Genomic DNA, 22,131 nt, shown 5'->3' on the forward strand with positions numbered 1-22,131 from the left:
AAACTGATTCAAAAAAAAAAAAAAAAAAAAAATCATGTGGAACTCGAGTCTTAAAAACCAAATTCACAAACTCCTTCAAATCCTCACATAAACGTCTCACCTACAAACCCAAACCCAACACAAAACAAATTTGTGAACCTCTCACCTGCAAACCCAAACCCAACAAGCACACCATCACCTTATCCTGATCGGAACTTGCAAACCCAAACCCAACAAATGCACCACCATCTCATCTTGATCGAAACTTGCAAACCCAATCCCAACAAACGCATCACCACCTCATCTTGATCGAGAGAGCCACAGCCTAAACCCACAACCTTTGATCTATGGTTTTGACCAAGAGAGATAGGAAACGAGATAGAGTGAGAGAGAACCACCTCGGTGGAGGCCCGATTCAGGCTTGATCTAGAGAAAAAGCTAGAGAGAGGAAGAAATTATCGTTTAGATTTTTTTAATTTTTTTCTTTTGGTTTTCTTTTGAGGAGACTTGAGTTGCATATGAATTTTTTTTCTACATTAGTTTTGCCACATCTTGAAACTGGAGTCTTAAGCTACATTTGAGAGTTCATAAGGGAATAAAATAATCATAAAGAAATGATGAAATTAAGTAAAGTTGTTGAAGATAACTAATATTTTTGCCTTTTAGTCTACGTAACAAAAATGTTAGCAAAACTAGGACAAAGGTGTAAAAAAACCCGAGTGGCATGACTTGGCTAAATAATCTTCACCATGATAAACATTACTGTGCTGAGCCAAAAGGGCAAAAAAAGAAGATAAATATCAGCTACAATTGAAATGTTGTGACATGAACTGTCCATTGGATCAGACCGTACATGCGCTGCAACAAAGTGGTGCGAATAGCGATTGTTATTTGTTCCGTTATATGTTCTATTGTGACTGAAGGAAGGCGCACTTGTTTTACTTCAAGTTTAGACTCTACACTCAAAATATAACATTTAACGCTTGCTTCTTGAACCGCTCTATTTGCCAATCTTCTTATTCCGGTGAACTCGTTGCCCGGCGAAATCCACAACTGTAAACTGTACGTAGAGATGTTTTGTTGAAGAAAGGAGTTTTCAATTAACAGTGCTTCGTTGTTGTGTTAAGTTCGTTTAGTTAATCTCACAAACACTTGGTGCGCACTCGTGTTTATAGGCTTTTTTGTTGATCTTTCTTTCAATCCAGTAGGGTATAAATGCGGAACATGATGAGAGTAAGATCTTCTAACCTCTCCGTATTCTCAATTCTGCTTCAAACCCATGTCAAATCCACCTGTTTCTATTACTCTTATGTTGTTGTAAAGCCCATCAGTCCTGCTAGTCTTTTTAACTTGAACCCTTGTAGTACTTTTTCTGCTATGGCTATGAAACCCCACCTGCAATTTTTCTCGTCTTCTACTACTTCCCCAAACTCAACATATGCAGCCTCAAATGTACCTTTGATTATAGAAACAAAAGAAGATGCTTCTATTAGTGATGATGATGATAATGATGAAGACTATGAAGATGATGAGACACACTTCAGACCTTTGAGTTCAGGAGATGAGAGTCTCACCCGAGACATAAGGACTATTGTTGGTATATTAGGTGAACTGGGAAGCAATCCATCTGGAACAAAAAACGAGCTTGAGCGTGGTGGGATTACTGCCTCATCAGAATTGGTTGTGGGGGTGCTCTCACATTTTCGCAGCAACTGGGAAGCTGCATTCACCTTCTTTCTATGGGCTGCCAAGCAGCCAGGTTACACTCATTCCGTGCGAGAATACCATTCCATGATCTCTATTCTTGGGAAAATGAGAAAGTTCGACACTGCATGGGCCTTGATTGATGAGATGAGAATGAAAGGTGGTCTGAGTTCTAGTCCGACTAGTCCATCTCTTGTTACTCCTCAGACTCTCTTAATCATGATTAGGAGATATTGTGCTGTACATGACGTGGGGAGGGCTATAAATACTTTTTATGCCTACAAGCGATTTAAGTTTGAAGTTGGCATTGATGAATTTCAAGGCCTTCTCTCTGCCCTTTGCAGGTACAAGAACGTGCCAGACGCTGAGCACATGCTCTTCTGCAACAAGAATGTCTTCCCATTTAATACCAAGAGCTTTAACATTATCCTCAATGGATGGTGCAATGTGATTGTTAGTCCCCGGGAGGGAGAGAGAATTTGGAGGGAGATGAGCAAGAGAGGTATTCAACATGATGTTGTCTCGTATGGATGCCTCATATCTTGCTATTCAAAAGCATGTAATCTGAATAAGGTGCTCAAGCTCTTCAACAGGATGAAGGAAATGGAGATTGTTCCAGATAGGAAAGTTTACAATGCTGTCATTCATGCTCTTGCAAAAGGTAGGCTTGTGAAAGAAGCTATCAATCTCATGAAAACAATGGAAGATAAGGGTATTGCTCCAAATATTGTCTCTTATAACTCACTGATCAAGCCTCTCTGCAGGGCCCGTAAAATTGAAGAAGCTAGAGAAGTCTTTGATGATATGTTATGCCGTGGCCTCTCCCCTACCATTCGGACTTACCATGCCTTCTTCCGGATTTTAAGGACAGGGGATGAAGTGTTTGTGCTCTTGGAAAAGATGAGAAAGATGGGCTGCCACCCAAATACTGATACCTACATAATGTTGATTAGGAAATTTTGCCGGTGGCGCCAACTTGATAATGTCTTCAAGTTGTGGAGTGAGATGATTCAGAATGGAGTTGACCCTGATCGGAGCTCATATATTGTGCTAATACATGGCCTATTTTTGAACGGAAAGTTGGAGGAGGCCCACAAATATTACATAGAGATGAAAGAGAGACACTTAATACCAGAACCAAAGACAGATGAGATGCTTCAGGCTTGGTTGTCTAGTAAGCATATATCAGAGTGTCAGATGAAAGATTTAGAACGCAATCGATTGGATTGTAGTCAGTCAGGCAAGAATGCAAGGGTTATAACCAGGAGATTTGATCAAACAAGAGATTTTCGACGCCAACCTGAAACTAGAAGAGTTGTCAGAGAGCGGGGCTTTTCTTTATGGGAGAAATAGGATCTCAGGTCTTGACTGGGTACCTATCAACCTTCAGCACCAAGTTGCGCATGGATTTCATACAGGTGCACAGAATTTTTCTTATCCTCATCGTCTATATAAGATGCATTCTGACTATTCGATTTTGTTGCTTCAAATCTTAGTAAATACCCAAAATTTTGGTGTTTGGTAAATTAACCTAACCTGTGCATGCCTTAAAAATTAAATTACTATTTGGGTTTATATAGAAAATGGGTGCATAAATGGTGTCATTGTTAATGGACGATTGATACACTCCTGGCAATGCTTTGTTAAACACAATATATATGATGGAGCCTTACAATTTTCAATGAACATCCTAATGTACCTAATTGACAAAAGTTATGGTTGTTAAAGGTTAAAAATTTTGAAAAGAGAATTGAAAATATAAACACATATACATTTACACCAAAAACTAATTGTTGTTTTGGCTTGATGATAAAAAGCAATCTTCATGAAGTAGACACCACAAGTTGAAAATTTATCATATCTAAAAAATAAAAAATAAAAAAAAAATAAAAATTTATTACAAAGGACACTTGCACTGAAGGATAAGTGCTACTTTAATTTTTTATATATGGAAATGCTATGTTTTCTTGTATCGTTTTTTGATTGGCGAGTTACATGCACCCGGTGGGTCTTGAACCTATGACCTTACCCTCAGCCTTGCTCTTACAATGAAGTACCATTTGAGCTAGATCAATGTGCATTTTCTTGTACCATCAGACTGTGGTTAACTCATTCAGTCATTTTTGAACTTTTTTTTTGGCCATTAGCAAGTTATGATTATTCAATGAAGGATCAAGTTATGTATGATTTACATAACTGCCATTGGATTTCTGTTTTATAGTTGATGTATGATGAGGAAAGAACTGATAAATTGAAATTTTCTGTCTACAGTTTGTTAAATTGTGAGCTCAGTTTGTGGTTAAATTGTGTCTTTTGTGTTTGGATAGGCGAAAAGGAGTTATTAGGCTTAGTTGACTAATAAAAATTAAATGAGGCTGGAGCATGAGTGGTGCAAAAATTGCAGGAAATTGAGAACGCTGTTAAAGGATTTTTAGGACAAAATATATTTCCCAAAATATGGTTGTTTAGCCGAAGGCTTAGGGTAGAATAGTGATTGGTATAGGAAAATTAGAGTTTAGGTTCAAATGGTATGGAAGTGACGGCTGATTGTGCATTAAAAGGCAATTATATATTTTGGCAGATTGTTAATTTCAAGGAAAACTAGAAGAGAAGTCAAAAGATAACATCTTAGGTGTTGAATGTGCTTCCCTTCGGCTTCACTCCTAGGGTTATAATTGTATCATTCAATTTTAGAAACCCTCACTTTGAACTCACCCAAGACAAGCTGCCACAGACTCTTGAGTTGCAGATTAGCTTGCCTAGCCTGATCATCAGGAATAACAATAAACGACCAATTGAGAAATCTGTCTACACGTCCTTGTGGTGTGTGTGTGTGTGTGTCTCGCTTTGATTGGTGACTCTAGCACTCAATCTTAACTCTGACAACCCTTATCAGCGTGATCTTGGCTCACCAATGTGTTCTCTTTGATAGGACAGCACGATCTCATGTCACTGATCATTGATCTCTCATTCTCTTTTTGTTTATTTATTTTCTTTTACTAAGCTTCTGATTTTATTGTCGAAGTCTCTGAGCACTTGCTGAATAATGAATACGTCAAGATCTGATAAGTGCTGAATAGTTGAAGCTTTTTTTCTTTTACTTGCTTATGGTTTTATAGCCTGAATATGTCAAATTGTGAATATTATACTATTAGCATTCTTTTTCCTTAGTCATGATGTATATTGTAGTTTATTTTTATTCTTCCCCACCCTCCCCCACCTACACCACCACTACAAACGCCATTACAACCTCGGCCACCTCTGCCTCCATACTCATTCCCTTATCCACAAACTTCACCACCACCACCTTTTCACCCCTACCAAACCCCTCTGCCCTTTGGCCCTTCTCCTTTCTATCCTTACCCGACACAATTCCCTCATCATGCTTTTCTACCACATCTCTACTGGCCGAATCAGTTTCAGGTCCAACAACCTTTTCCAGTGTCACCTAAAGTCCCAATACCTACACAAAATAAGCCTCCCCCACAAGCTCCAATACCTCCACAAAACCAGTCTCCTTTACAAGATACACAAACAACCAAACCCCCACCACAGCCCAAGCCTAGACCTCATGGGGGGTAGAACCGTAGAAAGGAATGCAGCTTTCTTTCATATTGATTCAAAAGCTTTTTCTTTGGTTTTTGAGGGTGGAAGAGTAGATTCTTATGCTATTCATGAATGCCGGGGTAAGTTCCATGGCTTTATCTGGGTGGGAAGGGTGGGTTTAGATTGGATCATTACTTGTTTAGCAGATTTAAAACGTTGGAATTTTAGCAAACACTTCTTCAAACGGCTACGTGAGTGTTCTAAAGTCTTAGAGATTACCAGCAAATCGAACAAAGGTGGTTTGTTTGTGGAAATCTTTTGAGTACCACAACGGTTCACGTCGTGGCTGTGTATGGGTTCTAGAGGGAGTTAAGTTGGGTGGTGGGTTTGAAAAATCCATCGGCAATCAAAGGTCTCAAGTTTGGAAAAAATTAAATGACCACAAGAATGTAGGGAGTGATTCACGTTATGAGAAACAGTTTCCAAAATTGGCTGACGTTTTTAATCAAAGAGAGACTTTTGAGGGATTTGATTAAAAAAAAAAAAAAAAAAAAAAAGTCAAATTTCACTTCTACTTTAAAGAATGGCAGGCCGATACGCTCAACTATTGTGAAGTGGACCCAGGCCCATTTTTCCTTGAAAATCTCTGTGGATTTGGTGGATCCAGGCAAGCGGGTCGTCGCGTGGGCTAATAAAACACAGCCCAACAAGAGTGGGCTTGCTCTTATTAAATCTCAACTCGTAGCCACACCTGAGACTGAGTCCACTACTCTCGTTCAACCCAAAGCTCCAGCTATGGGTGCCTCGTGTGAAGATCGTTTGGACAAGTTCGTGGGAGATTGGGGAAGGGTCGGGTACCCATAAGGAAGAAGCGAAGGAGAACTTGGGCTCCGACAATGGCAAGGCTCACTCCTCCGGTGCAGTTTTGTGTCCCGATAACCATCATGTTGGAGTTTCGAAGGTTGATCTACCTGGTGCAGAGTCGGGTACCCATGCTGCTGATGTGGTGTTGCCGCCGAACCCTGATGATGGTATGGGTCGTTGACTTTACCGATACTGTCTCGGAGGTCGTTTGACCAGGCGAAGGTACTCCCTTAGCTTTTTCACTCTCTGAAGAGGTGTTTCGGCAGCACCATTTGCTGGGCTATAACCATTTTTCCCCTTTATCCAAGATGGGTCTTGATATAAACGAGAGTGTGACTCCTAAGTTGATATGGGATGTTTCTTTGGCCTCGGGTAAAGGTGGGGAGGACTATAATTTGATGGATGTTACTCCTCTAGCATTGTGGGATCCTAATGGTGGACTCAACCTTGCCACCAAGGATTGCAAAACAGATGGATCTTTTTTAGAGGATGAACTGGAGCCTTCGGAATGGGTGAGTACGATGATTAAAGGTTTTGGTAGTTTTGTGGGATTCCCGATTGCTTGTTGTGAGAGGCAATGTATTGATTTCTTTAAAAAATTGGAGAAAGGGTGGGAGAAACAAGCTACTATTGTCAACACTCGTCGGGTAGGTATCTCAAGCCAAAAAGGTATGAGGGAGTTAAAAATTTTGATTTCCACTGTTAATTATGAGGGGCAGTCTGGTAGATATACCAGAGGCAGATTGAAAGCCTCTGGGGTTGGGTTTGTCTGTTTATCCATGAATTTGAAGCTTCTGTCTTGGAATGTGAGGGAATTGAATAATCCTCATAAAAGACTAGTTGTGACAAATCTTCTAAAAGAGTGGAAATGTGATATAGTTTGCCTTCAAGAAACTAAACTAGACAATACCAGCTCTAACATGGTAAAAAGTCTCTAGGGCAGTCCTTTTGTAGCCTGGGTGGCTTTAGAGGCCATCAATACAGTCAGGGGTATACTTTTCATGTGGGATAAGAGGGTATTTGAGCAAGTTGACTTTATGGTTGGAAAGTTTTTAGTTTCCATCTTTTTGAAGGGTGTGGCAGATGGTTTTGAATGGATCTGTTTAGGGGTTTATGGACCGACCAATGGAAGCCTTAGGGATGTATTATGGGCAGAGTTAGACATTGTGAGATCACGGTGGCTCTTGGCTTGGTGTTTGTTTGGTGATTTCAATATTATTAAATATCCGTTCAGCCTAGCCATGTTTAAATTCTCGGATTTTATTGTGAAACACTCTTTAGTTGATTTGCCTTTGGAAGGAGCGGAGTTCACGTGGTTTCGCGACTCTGATAGACCCTCCAAGTCCAGAATTGATAGAGTGCTAGTGTCTGTGGATTGGGAGGATCATTTCTTAGATGTGACCCAAAGAATTCTTCCTAGGGTGGTGTCTAATCACTGACCTCTACTCTTGGAAGCAGGAGGGATGTCTAGGGGGAGGAGTCCTTTCAAATTTAAAAATATGTGGTTAAAGGTAGAGGGCTTTGTGGATATGGTGCGTCAATGGTGGAGTAGTTATTCTTTTTTGTGACCTCCTAGTTATATTCTAGCATGTAAACTGAAGGCTCTCAAAGGGGACTTGAACCACTGGAACAAGCATGTTTTTGGGATGTTTCTTTTAGGAAAAAATGCTTGATGACTAAACTCTTAGACATTGATATGAAAGAGGAGATGCAAGTTTTAACCCAAGTGGACAGAGACAGAAGAGTGGTGGATAAATCCGATATCGATCTTTTGGCTTCTTTGGAAGAGATTTCCTAGAGGCAAAAATCTAAGGCGCTGTTTATTAAAGAAGGTGATAATAACACTTGGTTTTTTCATAAACTCGCCAACTCTCATGGGCAAACCAATCAGATTAGGGTGGTGGAGGTTGAGGGGGTTCTCTATGAGGATGAGTCTGAAATTACGAATCAGGTAGTGGATTTTTATAAGAAATTATATCAGGAGTCGGAATCTTGGAGGCCTACTATTGATGGTTTAGACTTTGCATGTTTAGACGAAGATGAGAGGTACTCTTTGGAGAGGGAGTTTGAGAAGGAGGAGATTCTAGAGGCTTTTATGGAGGTGGAAGGTGATAAGGCACCTAGTCCAGATGGTTTTACTATGGCATTCTTCCAAAAATGTTGGAGTGTACTAGAACAGGATATTATGGCTTTTTTCGTGGATTTTCATAGTTAGTGTATGTTTGAGAAGTCTCTCAATCCCACTTTTCTATGTTTGATCCCTAAGAAAGTCAATGCAATCAATATTAAAGACTTTCGTCCTATAAGTCTTGTGGGTAGCCTGTATAAACTTTTGGCTAAGGTGTTGGAAGGGGTAGCAAAGTAAGCTCAAACTCACTCACTCTAATTGAACCTAAACCCACCCAATTATTAGTTGGATTAAATGGGCATCAAACCAATTAGACCCAATAATTATTGGGTTTTAACTAAAAACCCATTGAGACCCATTTAACCAAAAAAAAATATTCCTCAATTCAGCCCAGCCCTTCCGATTAAAAAAAAAAAAAAAAAAAACCTCAGACGTTTCAATGTTTTCATTTTCTCGGCCTCCAAACACTTCTCTCTCTCCTCTTGCTTGCTCTCTCTCTTTCTCTCTCTAGCTCTCACAAAGAACAATGAGGCACAACAAACACAGCAACACAAAGACCACCCGTTTGACAACGAATCTGATGCCAAACCCAAACGGTCCCCTCTAGTTGCTGAACTGGGAAGTGGTGTTCCCCAAGGAGAGGTCGTAGAGCGCACACGCTACCGGATCGGAGAGCGTTGCGTACATGTTGTGAATCTCTATGAAATATCTGCCGTTCAATTCGGAGTCTGACTCGATTTCTGGCTTGTCTTCATCTTGGTGGTGTTGTTGGATCATGGCATCTGGATGGTACATCTTGGCCAAGCTCCGATACGCCATCTTGATCTCCATCAACGAAGCCGTTCGCTCCACTCTAAGCACCTCGCACAGACTCGCCGAATGCACCGACGCCGACGAGGAATACGGCCTTGCCTCAGTCGCTGTGGCAGGATATGCCTTGATTAACCGTTTGGAAGAGGTGAATCTGGTTTCCGACGAGGAATAGAGAGGTGCGGCGGTGGGGAGGTTCAGAGTTGAAAACATTGAGAAAGGAAATTTGAGGGTTTGGGACTCTTTATGAGATTGAATGCGAAAGTAGTGATCTTGAGGAGGCCAAGAAATTGATCGAAGAGATTGGAAATTTCTTGGGAAAGTTAGAGTGGGAAAAAGGAATCCAAGAAAGTGTTGGGTTTTCACTTTAATGACATTTTGATAATTTTGATAATTGGGTAATTGGGTGAGTTAGGGTTTACCCATAATAATTGGGTTGGGTTGGATTTGGGTCAGAAGCAATTAGTTAAATGAGTTTTAATGGATAAATGAGTTTTAATGGATAAATGAGTTTTATATACCCAACCTAATTATGCTCACCCCAAACCCACCATTTGACACCCCTAGGTGTTGGCACATAGACTTTGCGGGGTTTTAGATAAGTTGATATCCGCTTCTCAGAATTCTTTTGTTGTGGGGAGGCAAATCCTAGATTCGGTTCTAATTGCCAACGAATGCTTGGATAGTAGATTGAAGAGTGGAATCCCTAGGGTCATTGTTAAGCTGGACATTGAGAAGGCATATGACCATGTGAATTGGAATGCCTTATTTTATCTGTGAAGAGGATGGGTTTTGGGAAGAGGTGGGGGAGATGGATTAGGGCATGTATTTCCACAATTAGATTCTCAGTTCTGGTGAACCTCCTACGGGTTTTTTTGGTAGTTCTCATGGTATCCACCAAGGAGACCCCCTGTCTTCATTGTTATTTCTCTTGATTATGGAGGTGTTGAGTAGGTTGTTGAAGAGAACGGAAGATGGTGGTTTTCTTTGTGGTTTTCAAGCAGGGTCTCATAGACGAGGTTTGAAAATTTCTCACATTCTTTTTGCTGATGACATCATTTTGTTTTGTGATGCCTTGAGAGAACAGTTACTATACATTCGGATGGTATTGATTTTTTTTGAAGCTATTACGGACTTGAGAGTCAACAATGGTAAGAGTGAGATTGTGCTGGTGTGTGGTGTTGAGAATTTGAATGTCTTGGCCCGTGTTTTATGTTGTAGGGTGGGTAGCTTGCCCATGACTTATTTGGGAATGCCACTTGGGGCTCATTATAAGGACTCATCGATATGGAACCCTATTATAGAAAAGATGGAGAGGCGGCTCTCTGGCTAGAAACGTCTATATCTGTCGAAAGGTGGTAGACTTACTTTATTAAGGAGTACCTTCTCTAGTCTTCCCACCTATTTTTTATCCTTGTTTACTATTCTCAAAGCGGTGGTAGCTAGACTAGAAAGGATTCGGAGGAATTTCCTTTGGGGAGCCTCCGAGGATGTTTTTAAATATCCGTGGTTGCTTGGGAGAAGGTTTGTTTGCCGGTGGAGGATGGTGGCTTGGGGATTCGGAGGGTTGGGTTGTTTAACCAAGCTTTTCTTGGTAAGCGGTTATGGCGTTTTGGGAAGGAAGGTAATAGGTTATGGTGTTAAGTTATAGAAACCAAATGTGGTGAGGCTAGAGGGGGCTGGTGCACTAGAATTGTAAGAGATACTCATGGGTGTGGGATGTGGAAGAGCATTAGAGAAGGAGCAGAGAAGTTCTTTGGATAGGTAGTGTATAATGTAGGGGAGGGTGACCGTATTAGTTTCTGACATGATCCTTGGTGTGGGAGTAATCCTTTAAAGGACTTTTTCCTGATCTGTTTACTCGTTCTCGATTTAAAGAGGCTTGGATTTCTGACCTCATTGTATCTGCCTCAGAAGGGGGAAGTAGGAGCTAGGATTTTCATTTCCGTCGAGCTCTAGAGGATTAGGAGTAGGAAAACATTTGTTCTTTCATTGAGTTTCTGTATTCCCATATGCTGAGGGGTGAAGGGGATGACACTTTGACTTGGAGGTTGACTAAGAAGGAGGTGTTTGATGTGCACTCTTACTATAAGTTGTTGTCTGGTCCCTACAATGAGGTTTTTCCTTGGGAGTGTATTTGGTGTGCAAAGGTTCCTAAACGGGTGTCTTTCTTCTTATGGATAGCAGGTAGGGATGGGATACTCACTATTGATAATCTAGTTAAGAGAGGTCAGTTCTTGGTTAATAGGTGTTGTTTGTGTTTTTGTGAAGAGAAAACTGTGGATCATCTTCTTCTTCACTATAAGTTTTCTCATGCATTATGGAATGCAATTTTCGAGGTTTTTGGGATCCATTGGGTAATGCCGAAGACAGTTAGCTCTCTCCTCTTTGCTTGGAGAAATTGGTTTGGAAAGCATTTGTCAACCATATGGAATATGGCCTCGGCATGTTTAATGTGGCTGGTTTGGACGGAACATAATACACGCATCTTTGAAGACAATGAGAGAACCTTAGATCTTTTAAAAGCTCTTTTCTTCGGTACTTTGTTTATGTGGGCGCATGTTTGGGGTTTTACGAATTGTATTTCTATTTCTGATTTCTTACACTCTATTAGATTAAGTTTTTGAACCTACTATATTTTCTCCGGATCAGAATGTTCACCATCGTTAACATGATGCTCAATATTTTTGAATAAAAGTTTTATTACCTATAAAAAAAAATGTTTTTAAATTTATTGATGGCTATTACTTATTTTTAAAATCTAAAATAAACATAAAATATAACTAAAGATATATATATATATATATTAATTTATTTATTTATTTTCGTGTCCCTGATGTGTTTGTCCTAGTTTTTCAAGCATTGCCATGTCATGATGTCTTGTGTCATGTTGTGTTAGTGTCCACGTCCATGCCCATGCTTCTTGGATGTTCTTGCCATGCACAATGTTTCAATTCCCATACTTACATTAAAAGTACGGTGAAAATAGCCAAATATCACGTTTTGGCAAAATTTGTGGCAAAGTAGCACTGTTTTGAAAATATTTAACAATCTACCACTTTTTTAGTACTCGAGTTTCACAAAATCAAGTTCTAAATAGTACTCGAGTTCCTAAGTGAGTTGCTAGCATGGCACTGCTGACCTAGAATCTGTATAATTAAAAAAGTAATGTGGTACTTGATATTATGGAAATCGAGTACTTCTTTATAGTACTCAATCTGACTAAAGTCGAGTACCTTGTTTTTCTTTTTCTTTTTTGTTTCATACAAAACTTTTAAAAAGTACAAAAAGTGGTGCGGTCTCAAATACTGAATTTGAAAGTTTTGTTTTGGGCCTAAACATCTGGCATTTATGGGCCAAAATGGCCCATTAGCATTAATTTTTGAAATATTTAACAACAGAGCACTGTTTCGAAAATAATTAGGGAAATACCACTTTTTCTGGTACTCGAGCATGGTGAGCTCGAGTACCATCTTTTCATTGGTCAAACATCTTCTCAAAAAAAAAAAAACGCCGCTATAGAGCCCGAAAACGCCACTATAGGGCTTAAAAACGCCACTATAGGGCCCCTTGAACCTGTTATGGGGACTTATAAAAATTTTTTACAGGAAAACGCCGCTATAGGGTCCAAAAACGTCACTATAGGGCTTAAAAACGCCACTATAGGGCCCCTTAACCTGTTATGGGGACTTATAAAAAAATTTTTGCAGGAAAACGCCACTATAGGGCCCGAAAACGTCACTATAGGGCCCCTTAACCTGGTATGGGGGCTTAAAAACGCCGCTATAGGGCCCAAAAACGTCACTATAGGGTTTAAAAACGCCACTATAGGGTTTAAAAACACCACTATAGGGCTCCTTGAATATGGGCCGACGGTGGATTAAAAAAACATGGTACTCGAGCTCACCAAGCTCGAGTACCAAAAAAAGTGGTATTTCCCTAATTATTTCCGAAACAGTGCTCTGTTGCTAAATATTTCAAAAATTAATGCTAGTGGGCCATTTTGGCCGGCATTTATGTCCATTCCCACAACTTATCCATCAATTCAGATACTCCTATTCCAACTTCCAAAGCACCATAAACCAAAAAGAGTACTCTAATAAAAAAATTAAAATACCTAAACAACTGGTGTTTATGTCCATTCCCACAACTTATCCATCAATTCAAACACTCATATTCCAACTTCCAAAGCACCATAAACCAAAAACAGCACTCTAATAAAATAAAAAAAACAAAATACCATGACTATGTTACTTTAAGCTAATAAAGTGTAACTTTTTATTTATTAGAGTACTGTTTTTGGTTTATGGTGCTTTGGAAGTTGGAATAAGAGTGTCTGAATTGATGGATAAGTTGTAGAAATGGACATAAACGTCAATTGTTTAGGCCCAAAACAAAACTTTCAAACTCAGTATTTGAGGCCGCACCACTTTTTGTACTTTTAAAAGTTTTGTACCAAAAAAAAAAAAAAAAAGATGCTACTCAACTTTAGTAAAATCGAGTACTATAAAGAAGTACTCGATTTCTGTAATATCGAGTACCACATTATTTTTTTAATTACATAGATTCCAGGTCAGTAGTGCCATACTGGTGACTCACTTAGGAACTCGAGTACTATTTAGAACTCGATTTTGTAAAACTCGAGCACTAAAAAAATGGTACATTGCTAAATATTTCTGAAACAGTGCTAGTTTACCATAAATTTTGCCAAAACGTGGTATTTGGCTATTTTCACCTCAAAAGTACCAATTCTTCCATGTGAATCCACACATTACAAAACAACATTGCTAGAAACTGCTTCCACAACAATAGGTATTTCATGGCTGCATCAAACAATGACTTCACAATGTATAGAGGTTATTGGTAACTTCTAACTTTAATAGGGCTAGGACTCCAAATGTGGTAACTTTAACTACTAAAATCCTATTTTTTATTAGTAAAAAATAATTTATCCAAAAGAGGAAATGGTTCACGTGCACAAGATGCGTACCAAAACATTCCTAAGAATTAGGGTTTCATATTCCAAAGCTCTAAAAGATCAAGAAAAAGACATTGGGGGAATGCAGCCCGAAGCAAACATCAAATTATACAAGGACCTCAACAAAGAAGGTTTGACAACATGATTAAGGCACTCAATTTCATCAAATTTTTCCAAATCTTCCACATTACACTCAAAGGAACCTTCCAAATTTTGAATTTCTATGATTATGAAATCTTCCTTGCCAACACTCGAACATCTCAATCATAGTCTTCAACGTCAGAATATCTCAAACAACACAAACACAAAAGACTAGACATTTGTAGTCACTAGACAACAGAGTAATAAGTGATCAACCAATTCTCCTCAAGCCTGGCACATGCAACACCAATCAATAATCATGATATTTTGTTTTTTGAGATTATCGATAGTCAATATCTTCCTCAATGTTGTTGTCCATGCCAAAAATGCAGCCTTTCTTGTTCCTTTACTCCCACAATGCTCCACCAAGGCAATGAAGTTCTTGTGGTGTCCATCAAAACATTATAATATGAACAAACTTCAAATCTTCCATTTTTGGTTGCCCTCCAAGACCTTGATTCTTTCCTTGATTAGAAGGGAAATTAGAATATAGCTAAATCGAAAAGACTTCCCTTTGATTCTAATTCACAATCTTGAAATGGCCTACTTAATTAAGGATTCCAGTATTGCATTCACTAGTCAATGGGTTGCCTTGATAAGAAGCAACTGAAGAGTTCTTGTCCACCAAGAAACTAAACCAATGAAGGAAATGATCTTTCAGATAATGATCTGCACTCCATAAGTCTGACCAAAACCTAACTTAAGATGTACCATCTCTAGTGATGAATTGAAGCTGATTAGAGAAAGGTTCCCACCATCCCATAATACTCTTCCATAAACTCATCCAATGCAATCCCTAATCCTCCCAATTGTCTACCTCTCCATCTTCTCCATATTTTGCTTAAATAATACATCTCCAAAGCTGCCCCCTCACAAGTCCAAATCTCCAAAACCATTTTCCTAGAAGAGCTTGTTAAAGGAACTTAGTTTATGATTACCCAAGCCACCCTCTTTCAGTAGGGAAAATTCCATCCCCTATTCCACAATAAATGAAAATTGGTGGCCTCTTGATGATGGGGAACGAAACTGGTAGCTCTCTGAAGACTTAAAGGAGGTAAGTGACAGCTGGTGCTCAAGCACTAATTTGGAATGCTTCTGATGGAGAGCTCTCTTGGGTCCTTGCTTAGTATGTCTAAGTTCAATTGAGTCTTATTTTATTCTTTATTTGTTGTTGGATTAGTTTTATTTGAGTCTTATTTTATTCTTACTTGTGAGAACCTCATCAAGAGGGTTTACACAATGGTGAGTTGGTGTTGTATGTGCCGTTGTAGCAGGGAGATTGTGGACCACCTCTTGATTCATTGTAGTGTGGCCTTTGAATTTTGGAGTATGATATTTAGGATGTTTGGGGTTTAGTGGGTATTATAGGAGAAGGTTCTTGATTTGTTATATGAGTGGGATTAGGGGACCTATTTCAAATATCTAGAATCTTATTCCTTTATGTTTGATGTGGACTATATGGAGAGAGAGAAATCAGCATACATTTGAAGATGCGGAGTGCATGAAATCTCAAATTCAAGAATCCTTCATTAGTTCTCTTTATGGGATGGTCATTTGTATTGGGTCTCAATGATATCAACTTTATTTATTCCTTCATAAAGTCTATAAATTAAGTATATATTTTTCCAGTTGATAATTCTATAGTTAACTATATGTCTGTTTTCACTCATTTCAATAAAAAAAATTTACCTATAATAAAAAAGTTTTTCAAGAATAAGGCAATGTGGTAATTTCTGGAAATCTAGAATGGGTTGTCGGTGGCTAAATTAAAGGCCTATGAGTCTTATTTTTTATTTTGAGCACTTTTCCTATTTGGTTTTGAAGACCTTGAGTACTTTTCCTTTGTTATTAGTGAAAAATTCTTTTAGACTCCTTTCTTAATTATGCAGATTAATCATCATTTGATTAAGTTAAGCCGATTTGATGATTACAACTTACATTAATTTATCATCCACATGAGATTTCCCAGTGTTTATCTTTCTTTATTTCTCATTCTATTCACTTTTATAAGACCAAACATTCATCAAGCATATTCAAGATCCAATCTTGTCAGTAGCTAATATTTTAAACATCAACCTTCTTCAAGAATCCTTCAAGATCTCATCATGAAATCTAATTTAGAGTTGAATTCCTAAAGGTCCTACATCAAAATTGGTATCAAAGCCCATTAAGGCTTCTATCCTACGTCATCTCCCATGTTCTGTCCCACATAAAATCCAATTAAACCTTTTAAATCTATTAGCAACAAGATTGGGCATTGGGCATTGTAAATAGACGTAAAATATTTGTAAATAGAAGATAATGTACTCTTAACTAGTTTGATTCTTCCCCCTTTACATGGGTACAACTTCTTTATTCCGAGAGCCCTCTCTCCACCCTATAAATAATTATATTCCACACAACTTAAGCCTTGAAAGAAAAAGCCTAATCACATCGCTTACTAGACCCAGCTCGCATTTATTTATATTAACTTTTAAACCTGACATTGTCTCAAAACAAAGAACAAACCAAAGATCACTAAATTTCTCTTGGGAGGCATCACAAACATTGTGTTTTCAGCGAAGAGAAGATGGGAAATCTCTAAAACCTCTCTATATTCTCTTCCAACCTTGAACCCAACAATGAAACCACTGTCTACTTCTCTATAAATCATCCGAGTCAATATTTTTATAACCAAGATAAACAATCAGAGGGGAGAGTGGATCCCCTTGTATCAGTTCTCTTTTAATAAACAATGTAATAAAAACGATTGGATCTTGAATGGGTTTGATGGCTATTTGGTGTTAAAACAGTGAATAGAATGAGGAAAAAAGAAACAAAGAAACCTACATTTCCTAAGTAACCACACTAAGGAAGAGAAGGCAATCCACCCTAAAAACTTAAAATAGCTGCTCGAATTTTATTAAATTTAATCACGAATTTTTTTTTTAAAGTAATAAAAATATATAAATCAGAAAAACGAATCACCCAAGGAAGTATACTGGGGCAAATAATTAGTTACAAAAATTGCATAAATCTAATAAATCAACAATAGAAAACAAAGAAAGGTTCCTCGAGGCTGACAGCTAGTCCAAAAAAGTTTTGAAAAAGAACAACTTGAGATCAGGCATAGAACTTTTGATATCTTCAAAAATCCTTACATTCCTTTCCCTCCAAATGCACCACATCAAGCAATGGGGGATAACCATCCAAATATGACCATTCCGATGACGACTGAACTGACCTTGCCAGCAAGCTAAAAGCTCAACATCAGATCTTGGCATCACCCAATAAACTCCAAACAAACCCAAAATCATGGACCATAAATCTAAAGCAATAGGGTAATGTAGTAAAAGGTGATCAACAGATTCACCATTACATTTGCACACGACACCAATTTGAAATCCTTAACTTTCTTTTCCTTAAATTGTCAATTGTCAAAAATTTACCCAAAGTTGCAGTCCTTTCAAAAAAGGTTACTCTCTGAGGCAGTCCATTCAAAAAAGGCTACTCTCAGAGGGGCCTTTGATCTCCATATAATTTTCCAAGGGAAAGGATTCAATCTTCCAAGGGAAAGGATTCAATCTCAAATGTTATTGACTATAATAAAACATTTATATAGCCTTCCTAGATGGACTAGCACTCTTATATTAATCTTTTTCTGGAAAAACTAGGACTCCTAATAATAAAGAAAAGTAATTAAGAACTTCTACACTAAATAGAAAAATGATTCAAAACATAAAATAAGACTCTTGGGCCTCTAGTACAGCCTATTATAACTCATTCCAAGAAATCTAGAAATTACCAAACTACTCCTATTTTAGTAAATATTTTATTAAAACTAAATCAACAACTTTAAAATCTAAAGAACCTAAAGAAACTTAATTCTAAAACTAAAAAATAACTAAAGTAGCCTGTGAAAGGTGCAAGAAAGTGTCACATCAAAACTATACCACAAATCTTGAATTTTTTGGTACTTAATCATCATTTTCCTTAAACTATTTACTTTTTGCATCACTTAAGCTGATTAGGATTGGCGACTTTAAATCACTTAGATTATTCTTACGCTCTCACTCATGGAGGGTTCAAACTCTGCTCAATAAGTGACATCCAACACATGGAATTTTAACTTTTTTTGTTTTTTTTTTTTTTTTTTTTTTTTTTTTTTTTTTTGTTTTGATAATTCTATAGTTACAATGATGGGGAGGGGGTATTCGAACCCCATGTTGTCCCAATAAAGGAGAATAGGCTGTGCCATTGAGCTACAAGGCTCTCAGTGAATTTTTAACGTTTTAAAGGGAGGTAAAGCAGAGACATGGTTCAAACTCAAAACTACTTGCTTTGATATCATAATAAAATACCATCTGTCCCAAAAGTTTAATCATTTAAATGTTATTCTAACATAATTTTTTGTAGTCAATTAGCTGGTTAGCTGCCATTACCATTAGTCTCCTAAATTTTATTATTGATGATCCTGTTGCTTCAATGTTACAATTTGTTTTGAGTACATTCTGTCACTAGATGTCTGTTGAAAGATTCCATGCTTAGCAATACTCTCTACTGCACTTAGGTCAAGGTATTAAATTTCAGAACATTTTGGAGATGTTTAGAAACTGAAAAAACAGTTACAAAGGACACACACATATATATATTAAGACATGCAGACCCATTCAAGCTTTTGTGGCTGCTTTTACTATAATTATTCTCAAAAGAAGTACACCTTTTTTCTTGAGTCTGTGTATTGTTATCTTCTACTATATCCTATTTTTCATTCTAGTTATACTATTGAGTATTTCTTTCATAATAATTTTGGATTTTTGTCTTAAAGGTATAAGCATTTTAGACAAGCATTACTACAATATTATATACAATGAACATAAACTAGTGTGTGTGTGTATATATATATTAAACTAACATTCCTTGAGATTCATCGGAGTGACTTCCCTCCAAATGTATGACACTCCCCTTTGAGGTTTCTATAAATGCAATAGATTAGTTCTTTCTCAATCTCTCACACTATTACTACTTTATTATAATATTCTAATTTTTAAGAAAAGATTCTTACTCATTTGTCAAACCCCAATAGTGGAATATCATTTATTCAAACCTTAAGATAGAAATATAACATTTTGTCTATAGTTTGGGTGGGACTTTTTTGTTTTTTAAAATGGAATATTATGTTAAAAAAATCATGATTGGACTTAATTGTTGCATTTATTGACACCTTAAGGGGGTGTGTTGTTTATACCAACATTTAGGGGAGAATCATTTCGATAAAGCTCAAGGGATGGTGACATATAATTTACCCTCTCTTTTTTTAATGGTAAATAACACACGCATGTATATATATTAAGACATGCAGACCCATTCAAGCTTTTGTGGCTGCTTTTACTAATAATTATTCTCAAAAGAAGTACACCTTTTTTCTTGAGTCTGTGTATTGTTATCTTCTACTATATCCTTTTTTTTTTCCTTGTTATACTATTGAGTATTTGTTTCAAAATAATTTTGGATTTTTGTCTTAAAGGTATAAGCATTTTAGACAAGCATTAGTACAGTAGTCTCAAAAGAAGCATTACTAATAATTATTCTGAAAAGAAGTACACCTTTTTTCTTGAGTCTGTGTATTGTTCTCTTCTACTATATCCTTTTTTTCTTTCTAGTTATACTATTGAGTATTTGTTTCATAATAATTTTGGATTTTTGTCTTAAAGGTATAAGCATTTTAGACAAGCATTACTACAATATTATATACAATGAACATAAACTAGTGTGTGTGTGTATATATATATTAAACTAACATTCCTTGAGATTCATCGGAGTGACTTCCCTCCAAATGTATGACACTCCCCTTTGAGGTTTCTATAAATGCAATAGATTAGTTCTTTCTCAATCTCTCACACTATTACTACTTTATTATAATATTCTACTTTTTAAGAAAAGATTCTTACTCATTTGTCAAACCCCAACAGTGGAATATCATTTATTCAAACCTTAAGATAGAAATATATCATTTCGTCTATAGTTTGGGTGGGACTTTTTTGTTTCTTAAAATGGAATATTATGTTAAAAAAATCAAGATTGGACTTAATTGTTGCATTTATTGAGACCTTAAGGGGGTGTGTTGTTTCTACCAACATTTAGGGGAGAGTCATTTCGATAAAGCTCAAGGGATGGTGACCTATAATTTACCCTCTCTCTTTTTTTAATGGTAAATAACACACGCATGTATTAAGACATGCAGACCCATTCAAGCTTTTGTGGCTGCTTTTACTAATAATTATTCTCAAAAGAAGTACACATTTTTTCTTGAGTCTGTTTATTGTTATCTTCTACTATATCCTTTTTTTTTCTTGTTATACTATTGAGTATTTGTTTCATAATAATTTTGGATTTTTGTCTTAAAGGTATAAGCATTTTAGACAAGCATTAGTACAGTATTATATACAATGAACACAAACTAGTGTGTGTGTGTATATATATATTAAACTAACATTCCTTGAGATCGGAGTGACTTCCCTCCAAATGTATGACACTCCCCTTTGAGGTTTCTATAAATGCAATAGATTAGTTCTTTCTCAATCTCTCACACTATTACTACTTTATTATAATATTCTACTTTTTAAGAAAAGATTCTTACTCATTTGTCAAACCCCAATAGTGGAATATCATTTATTCAAACCTTACGATAGAAATATATCATTTCGTCTATAGTTTGGGTGGGACTTTTTTGTTTCTTAAAATGGAATATTATGTTAAAAAAATCATGATTGGACTTAATTGTTGCATTTATTGAAACCTTAAGGGGGTGTGTTGTTTATACCAACATTTAGGGGAGAGTCATTTCGATAAAGCTCAGGGGATGGTGACCTATAATTTACCCTCTCCCTTTTTTTAATGGTAAATAACACACGCATGTATATATATTAAGACATGCAGACCCATTCAAGCTTTTGTGGCTGCTTTTACTAATAATTATTCTCAAAAGAAGTACACCTTTTTTCTTGAGTCTGTTTATTGTTATCTTCTACTATATCCTTTTTTTTTCTTGTTATACTATTGAGTATTTGTTTCATAATAATTTTGGATTTTTGACTTAAAGGTATAAGCATTTTAGACAAGCATTAGTACAGTATTATCAAAAGAAGAATTACTAATAATTATTCTCAAAAGAAGTACACCTTTTTTCTTGAGTCTGTGTATTGTTATCTTCTACTATATCCTTTTTTTCTTTCTAGTTATACTATTGAGTGTTTGTTTCATAATAATTTTGGATTTTTGCCTCAAAGGTATAAGCATTTTAGACAAGCATTACTACAATATTATATACAATGAACATACACTAGTGTGTGTGTGTATATATATTAAACTAACATTCCTTGAGATTCATCGGAGTGACTACCCTCCAAATGTATGACACTCCCCTTTGAGGTTTCTATAAATGCAATAGATTAGTTCTTTCTCAATCTCTCACACTATTACTACTTTATTATAATATTCTACTTTTTAAGAAAAGATTCTTACTCATTTGTCAAACCCCAATAGTGGAATATCATTTATTCAAACCTTAAGATAGAAATATATCATTTCGTCTATAGTTTGGGTGGGACTTTTTTGTTTTTTAAAATGGAATATTATGTTAAAAAAATCAAGATTGGACTTAATTGTTGCATTTATTGAAACCTTAAGGGGGTGTGTTGTTTGTACCAACATTTAGGGGAGAGTCATTTCGATAAAGCTCAAGGGATGGTGACCTATAATTTACCCTCTCTCTTTTTTTAATGGTAAATAACACACGCATGTATATATATTAAGACATGCAGACCCAATCAAGCTTTTGTGGCTGCTTTTACTAATAATTATTTTCAAAAGAAGTACACCTTTTTTCTTGTGTCTGTGTATTGTTATCTTCTACTATATCCTTTTTTTTTTTCTTGTTATACTATTGAGTATTTGTTTCATAATAATTTTGGATTTTTGTCTTAAAGGTATAAGCATTTTA

General features: G+C 36.7%; 1 protein-coding gene across 2 annotated transcripts in view; it reads left to right on the forward strand.

Annotated features, from left to right (window-relative positions):
* The first annotated feature begins 724 nt into the window (after positions 1–724).
* LOC126693017 (pentatricopeptide repeat-containing protein At5g15010, mitochondrial-like) overlaps positions 725–22,131 on the forward strand; it is a 30,051-nt gene continuing 8,644 nt past the window's right edge. Inside the window, exons 1-2 of one of the 2 annotated variants that reach the window (XM_050388869.1) lie at positions 725–3,101; positions 18,321–18,432. In XM_050388869.1, coding sequence (XP_050244826.1) covers positions 1,195–3,036 — 1,842 coding nt within the window. In that variant the 5' untranslated portion in view covers positions 725–1,194 and the 3' untranslated portion in view covers positions 3,037–3,101; positions 18,321–18,432. Of the gene's footprint in view, positions 3,102–18,320; positions 18,433–22,131 lie in introns of those variants that run through there. The other variant, XM_050388868.1, reaches the window with a different exon arrangement.

This window comes from Quercus robur, chromosome 7 (assembly GCF_932294415.1).
Source record: "Quercus robur chromosome 7, dhQueRobu3.1, whole genome shotgun sequence".
In the NCBI taxonomy this organism is placed as follows: domain Eukaryota; kingdom Viridiplantae; phylum Streptophyta; class Magnoliopsida; order Fagales; family Fagaceae; genus Quercus; species Quercus robur.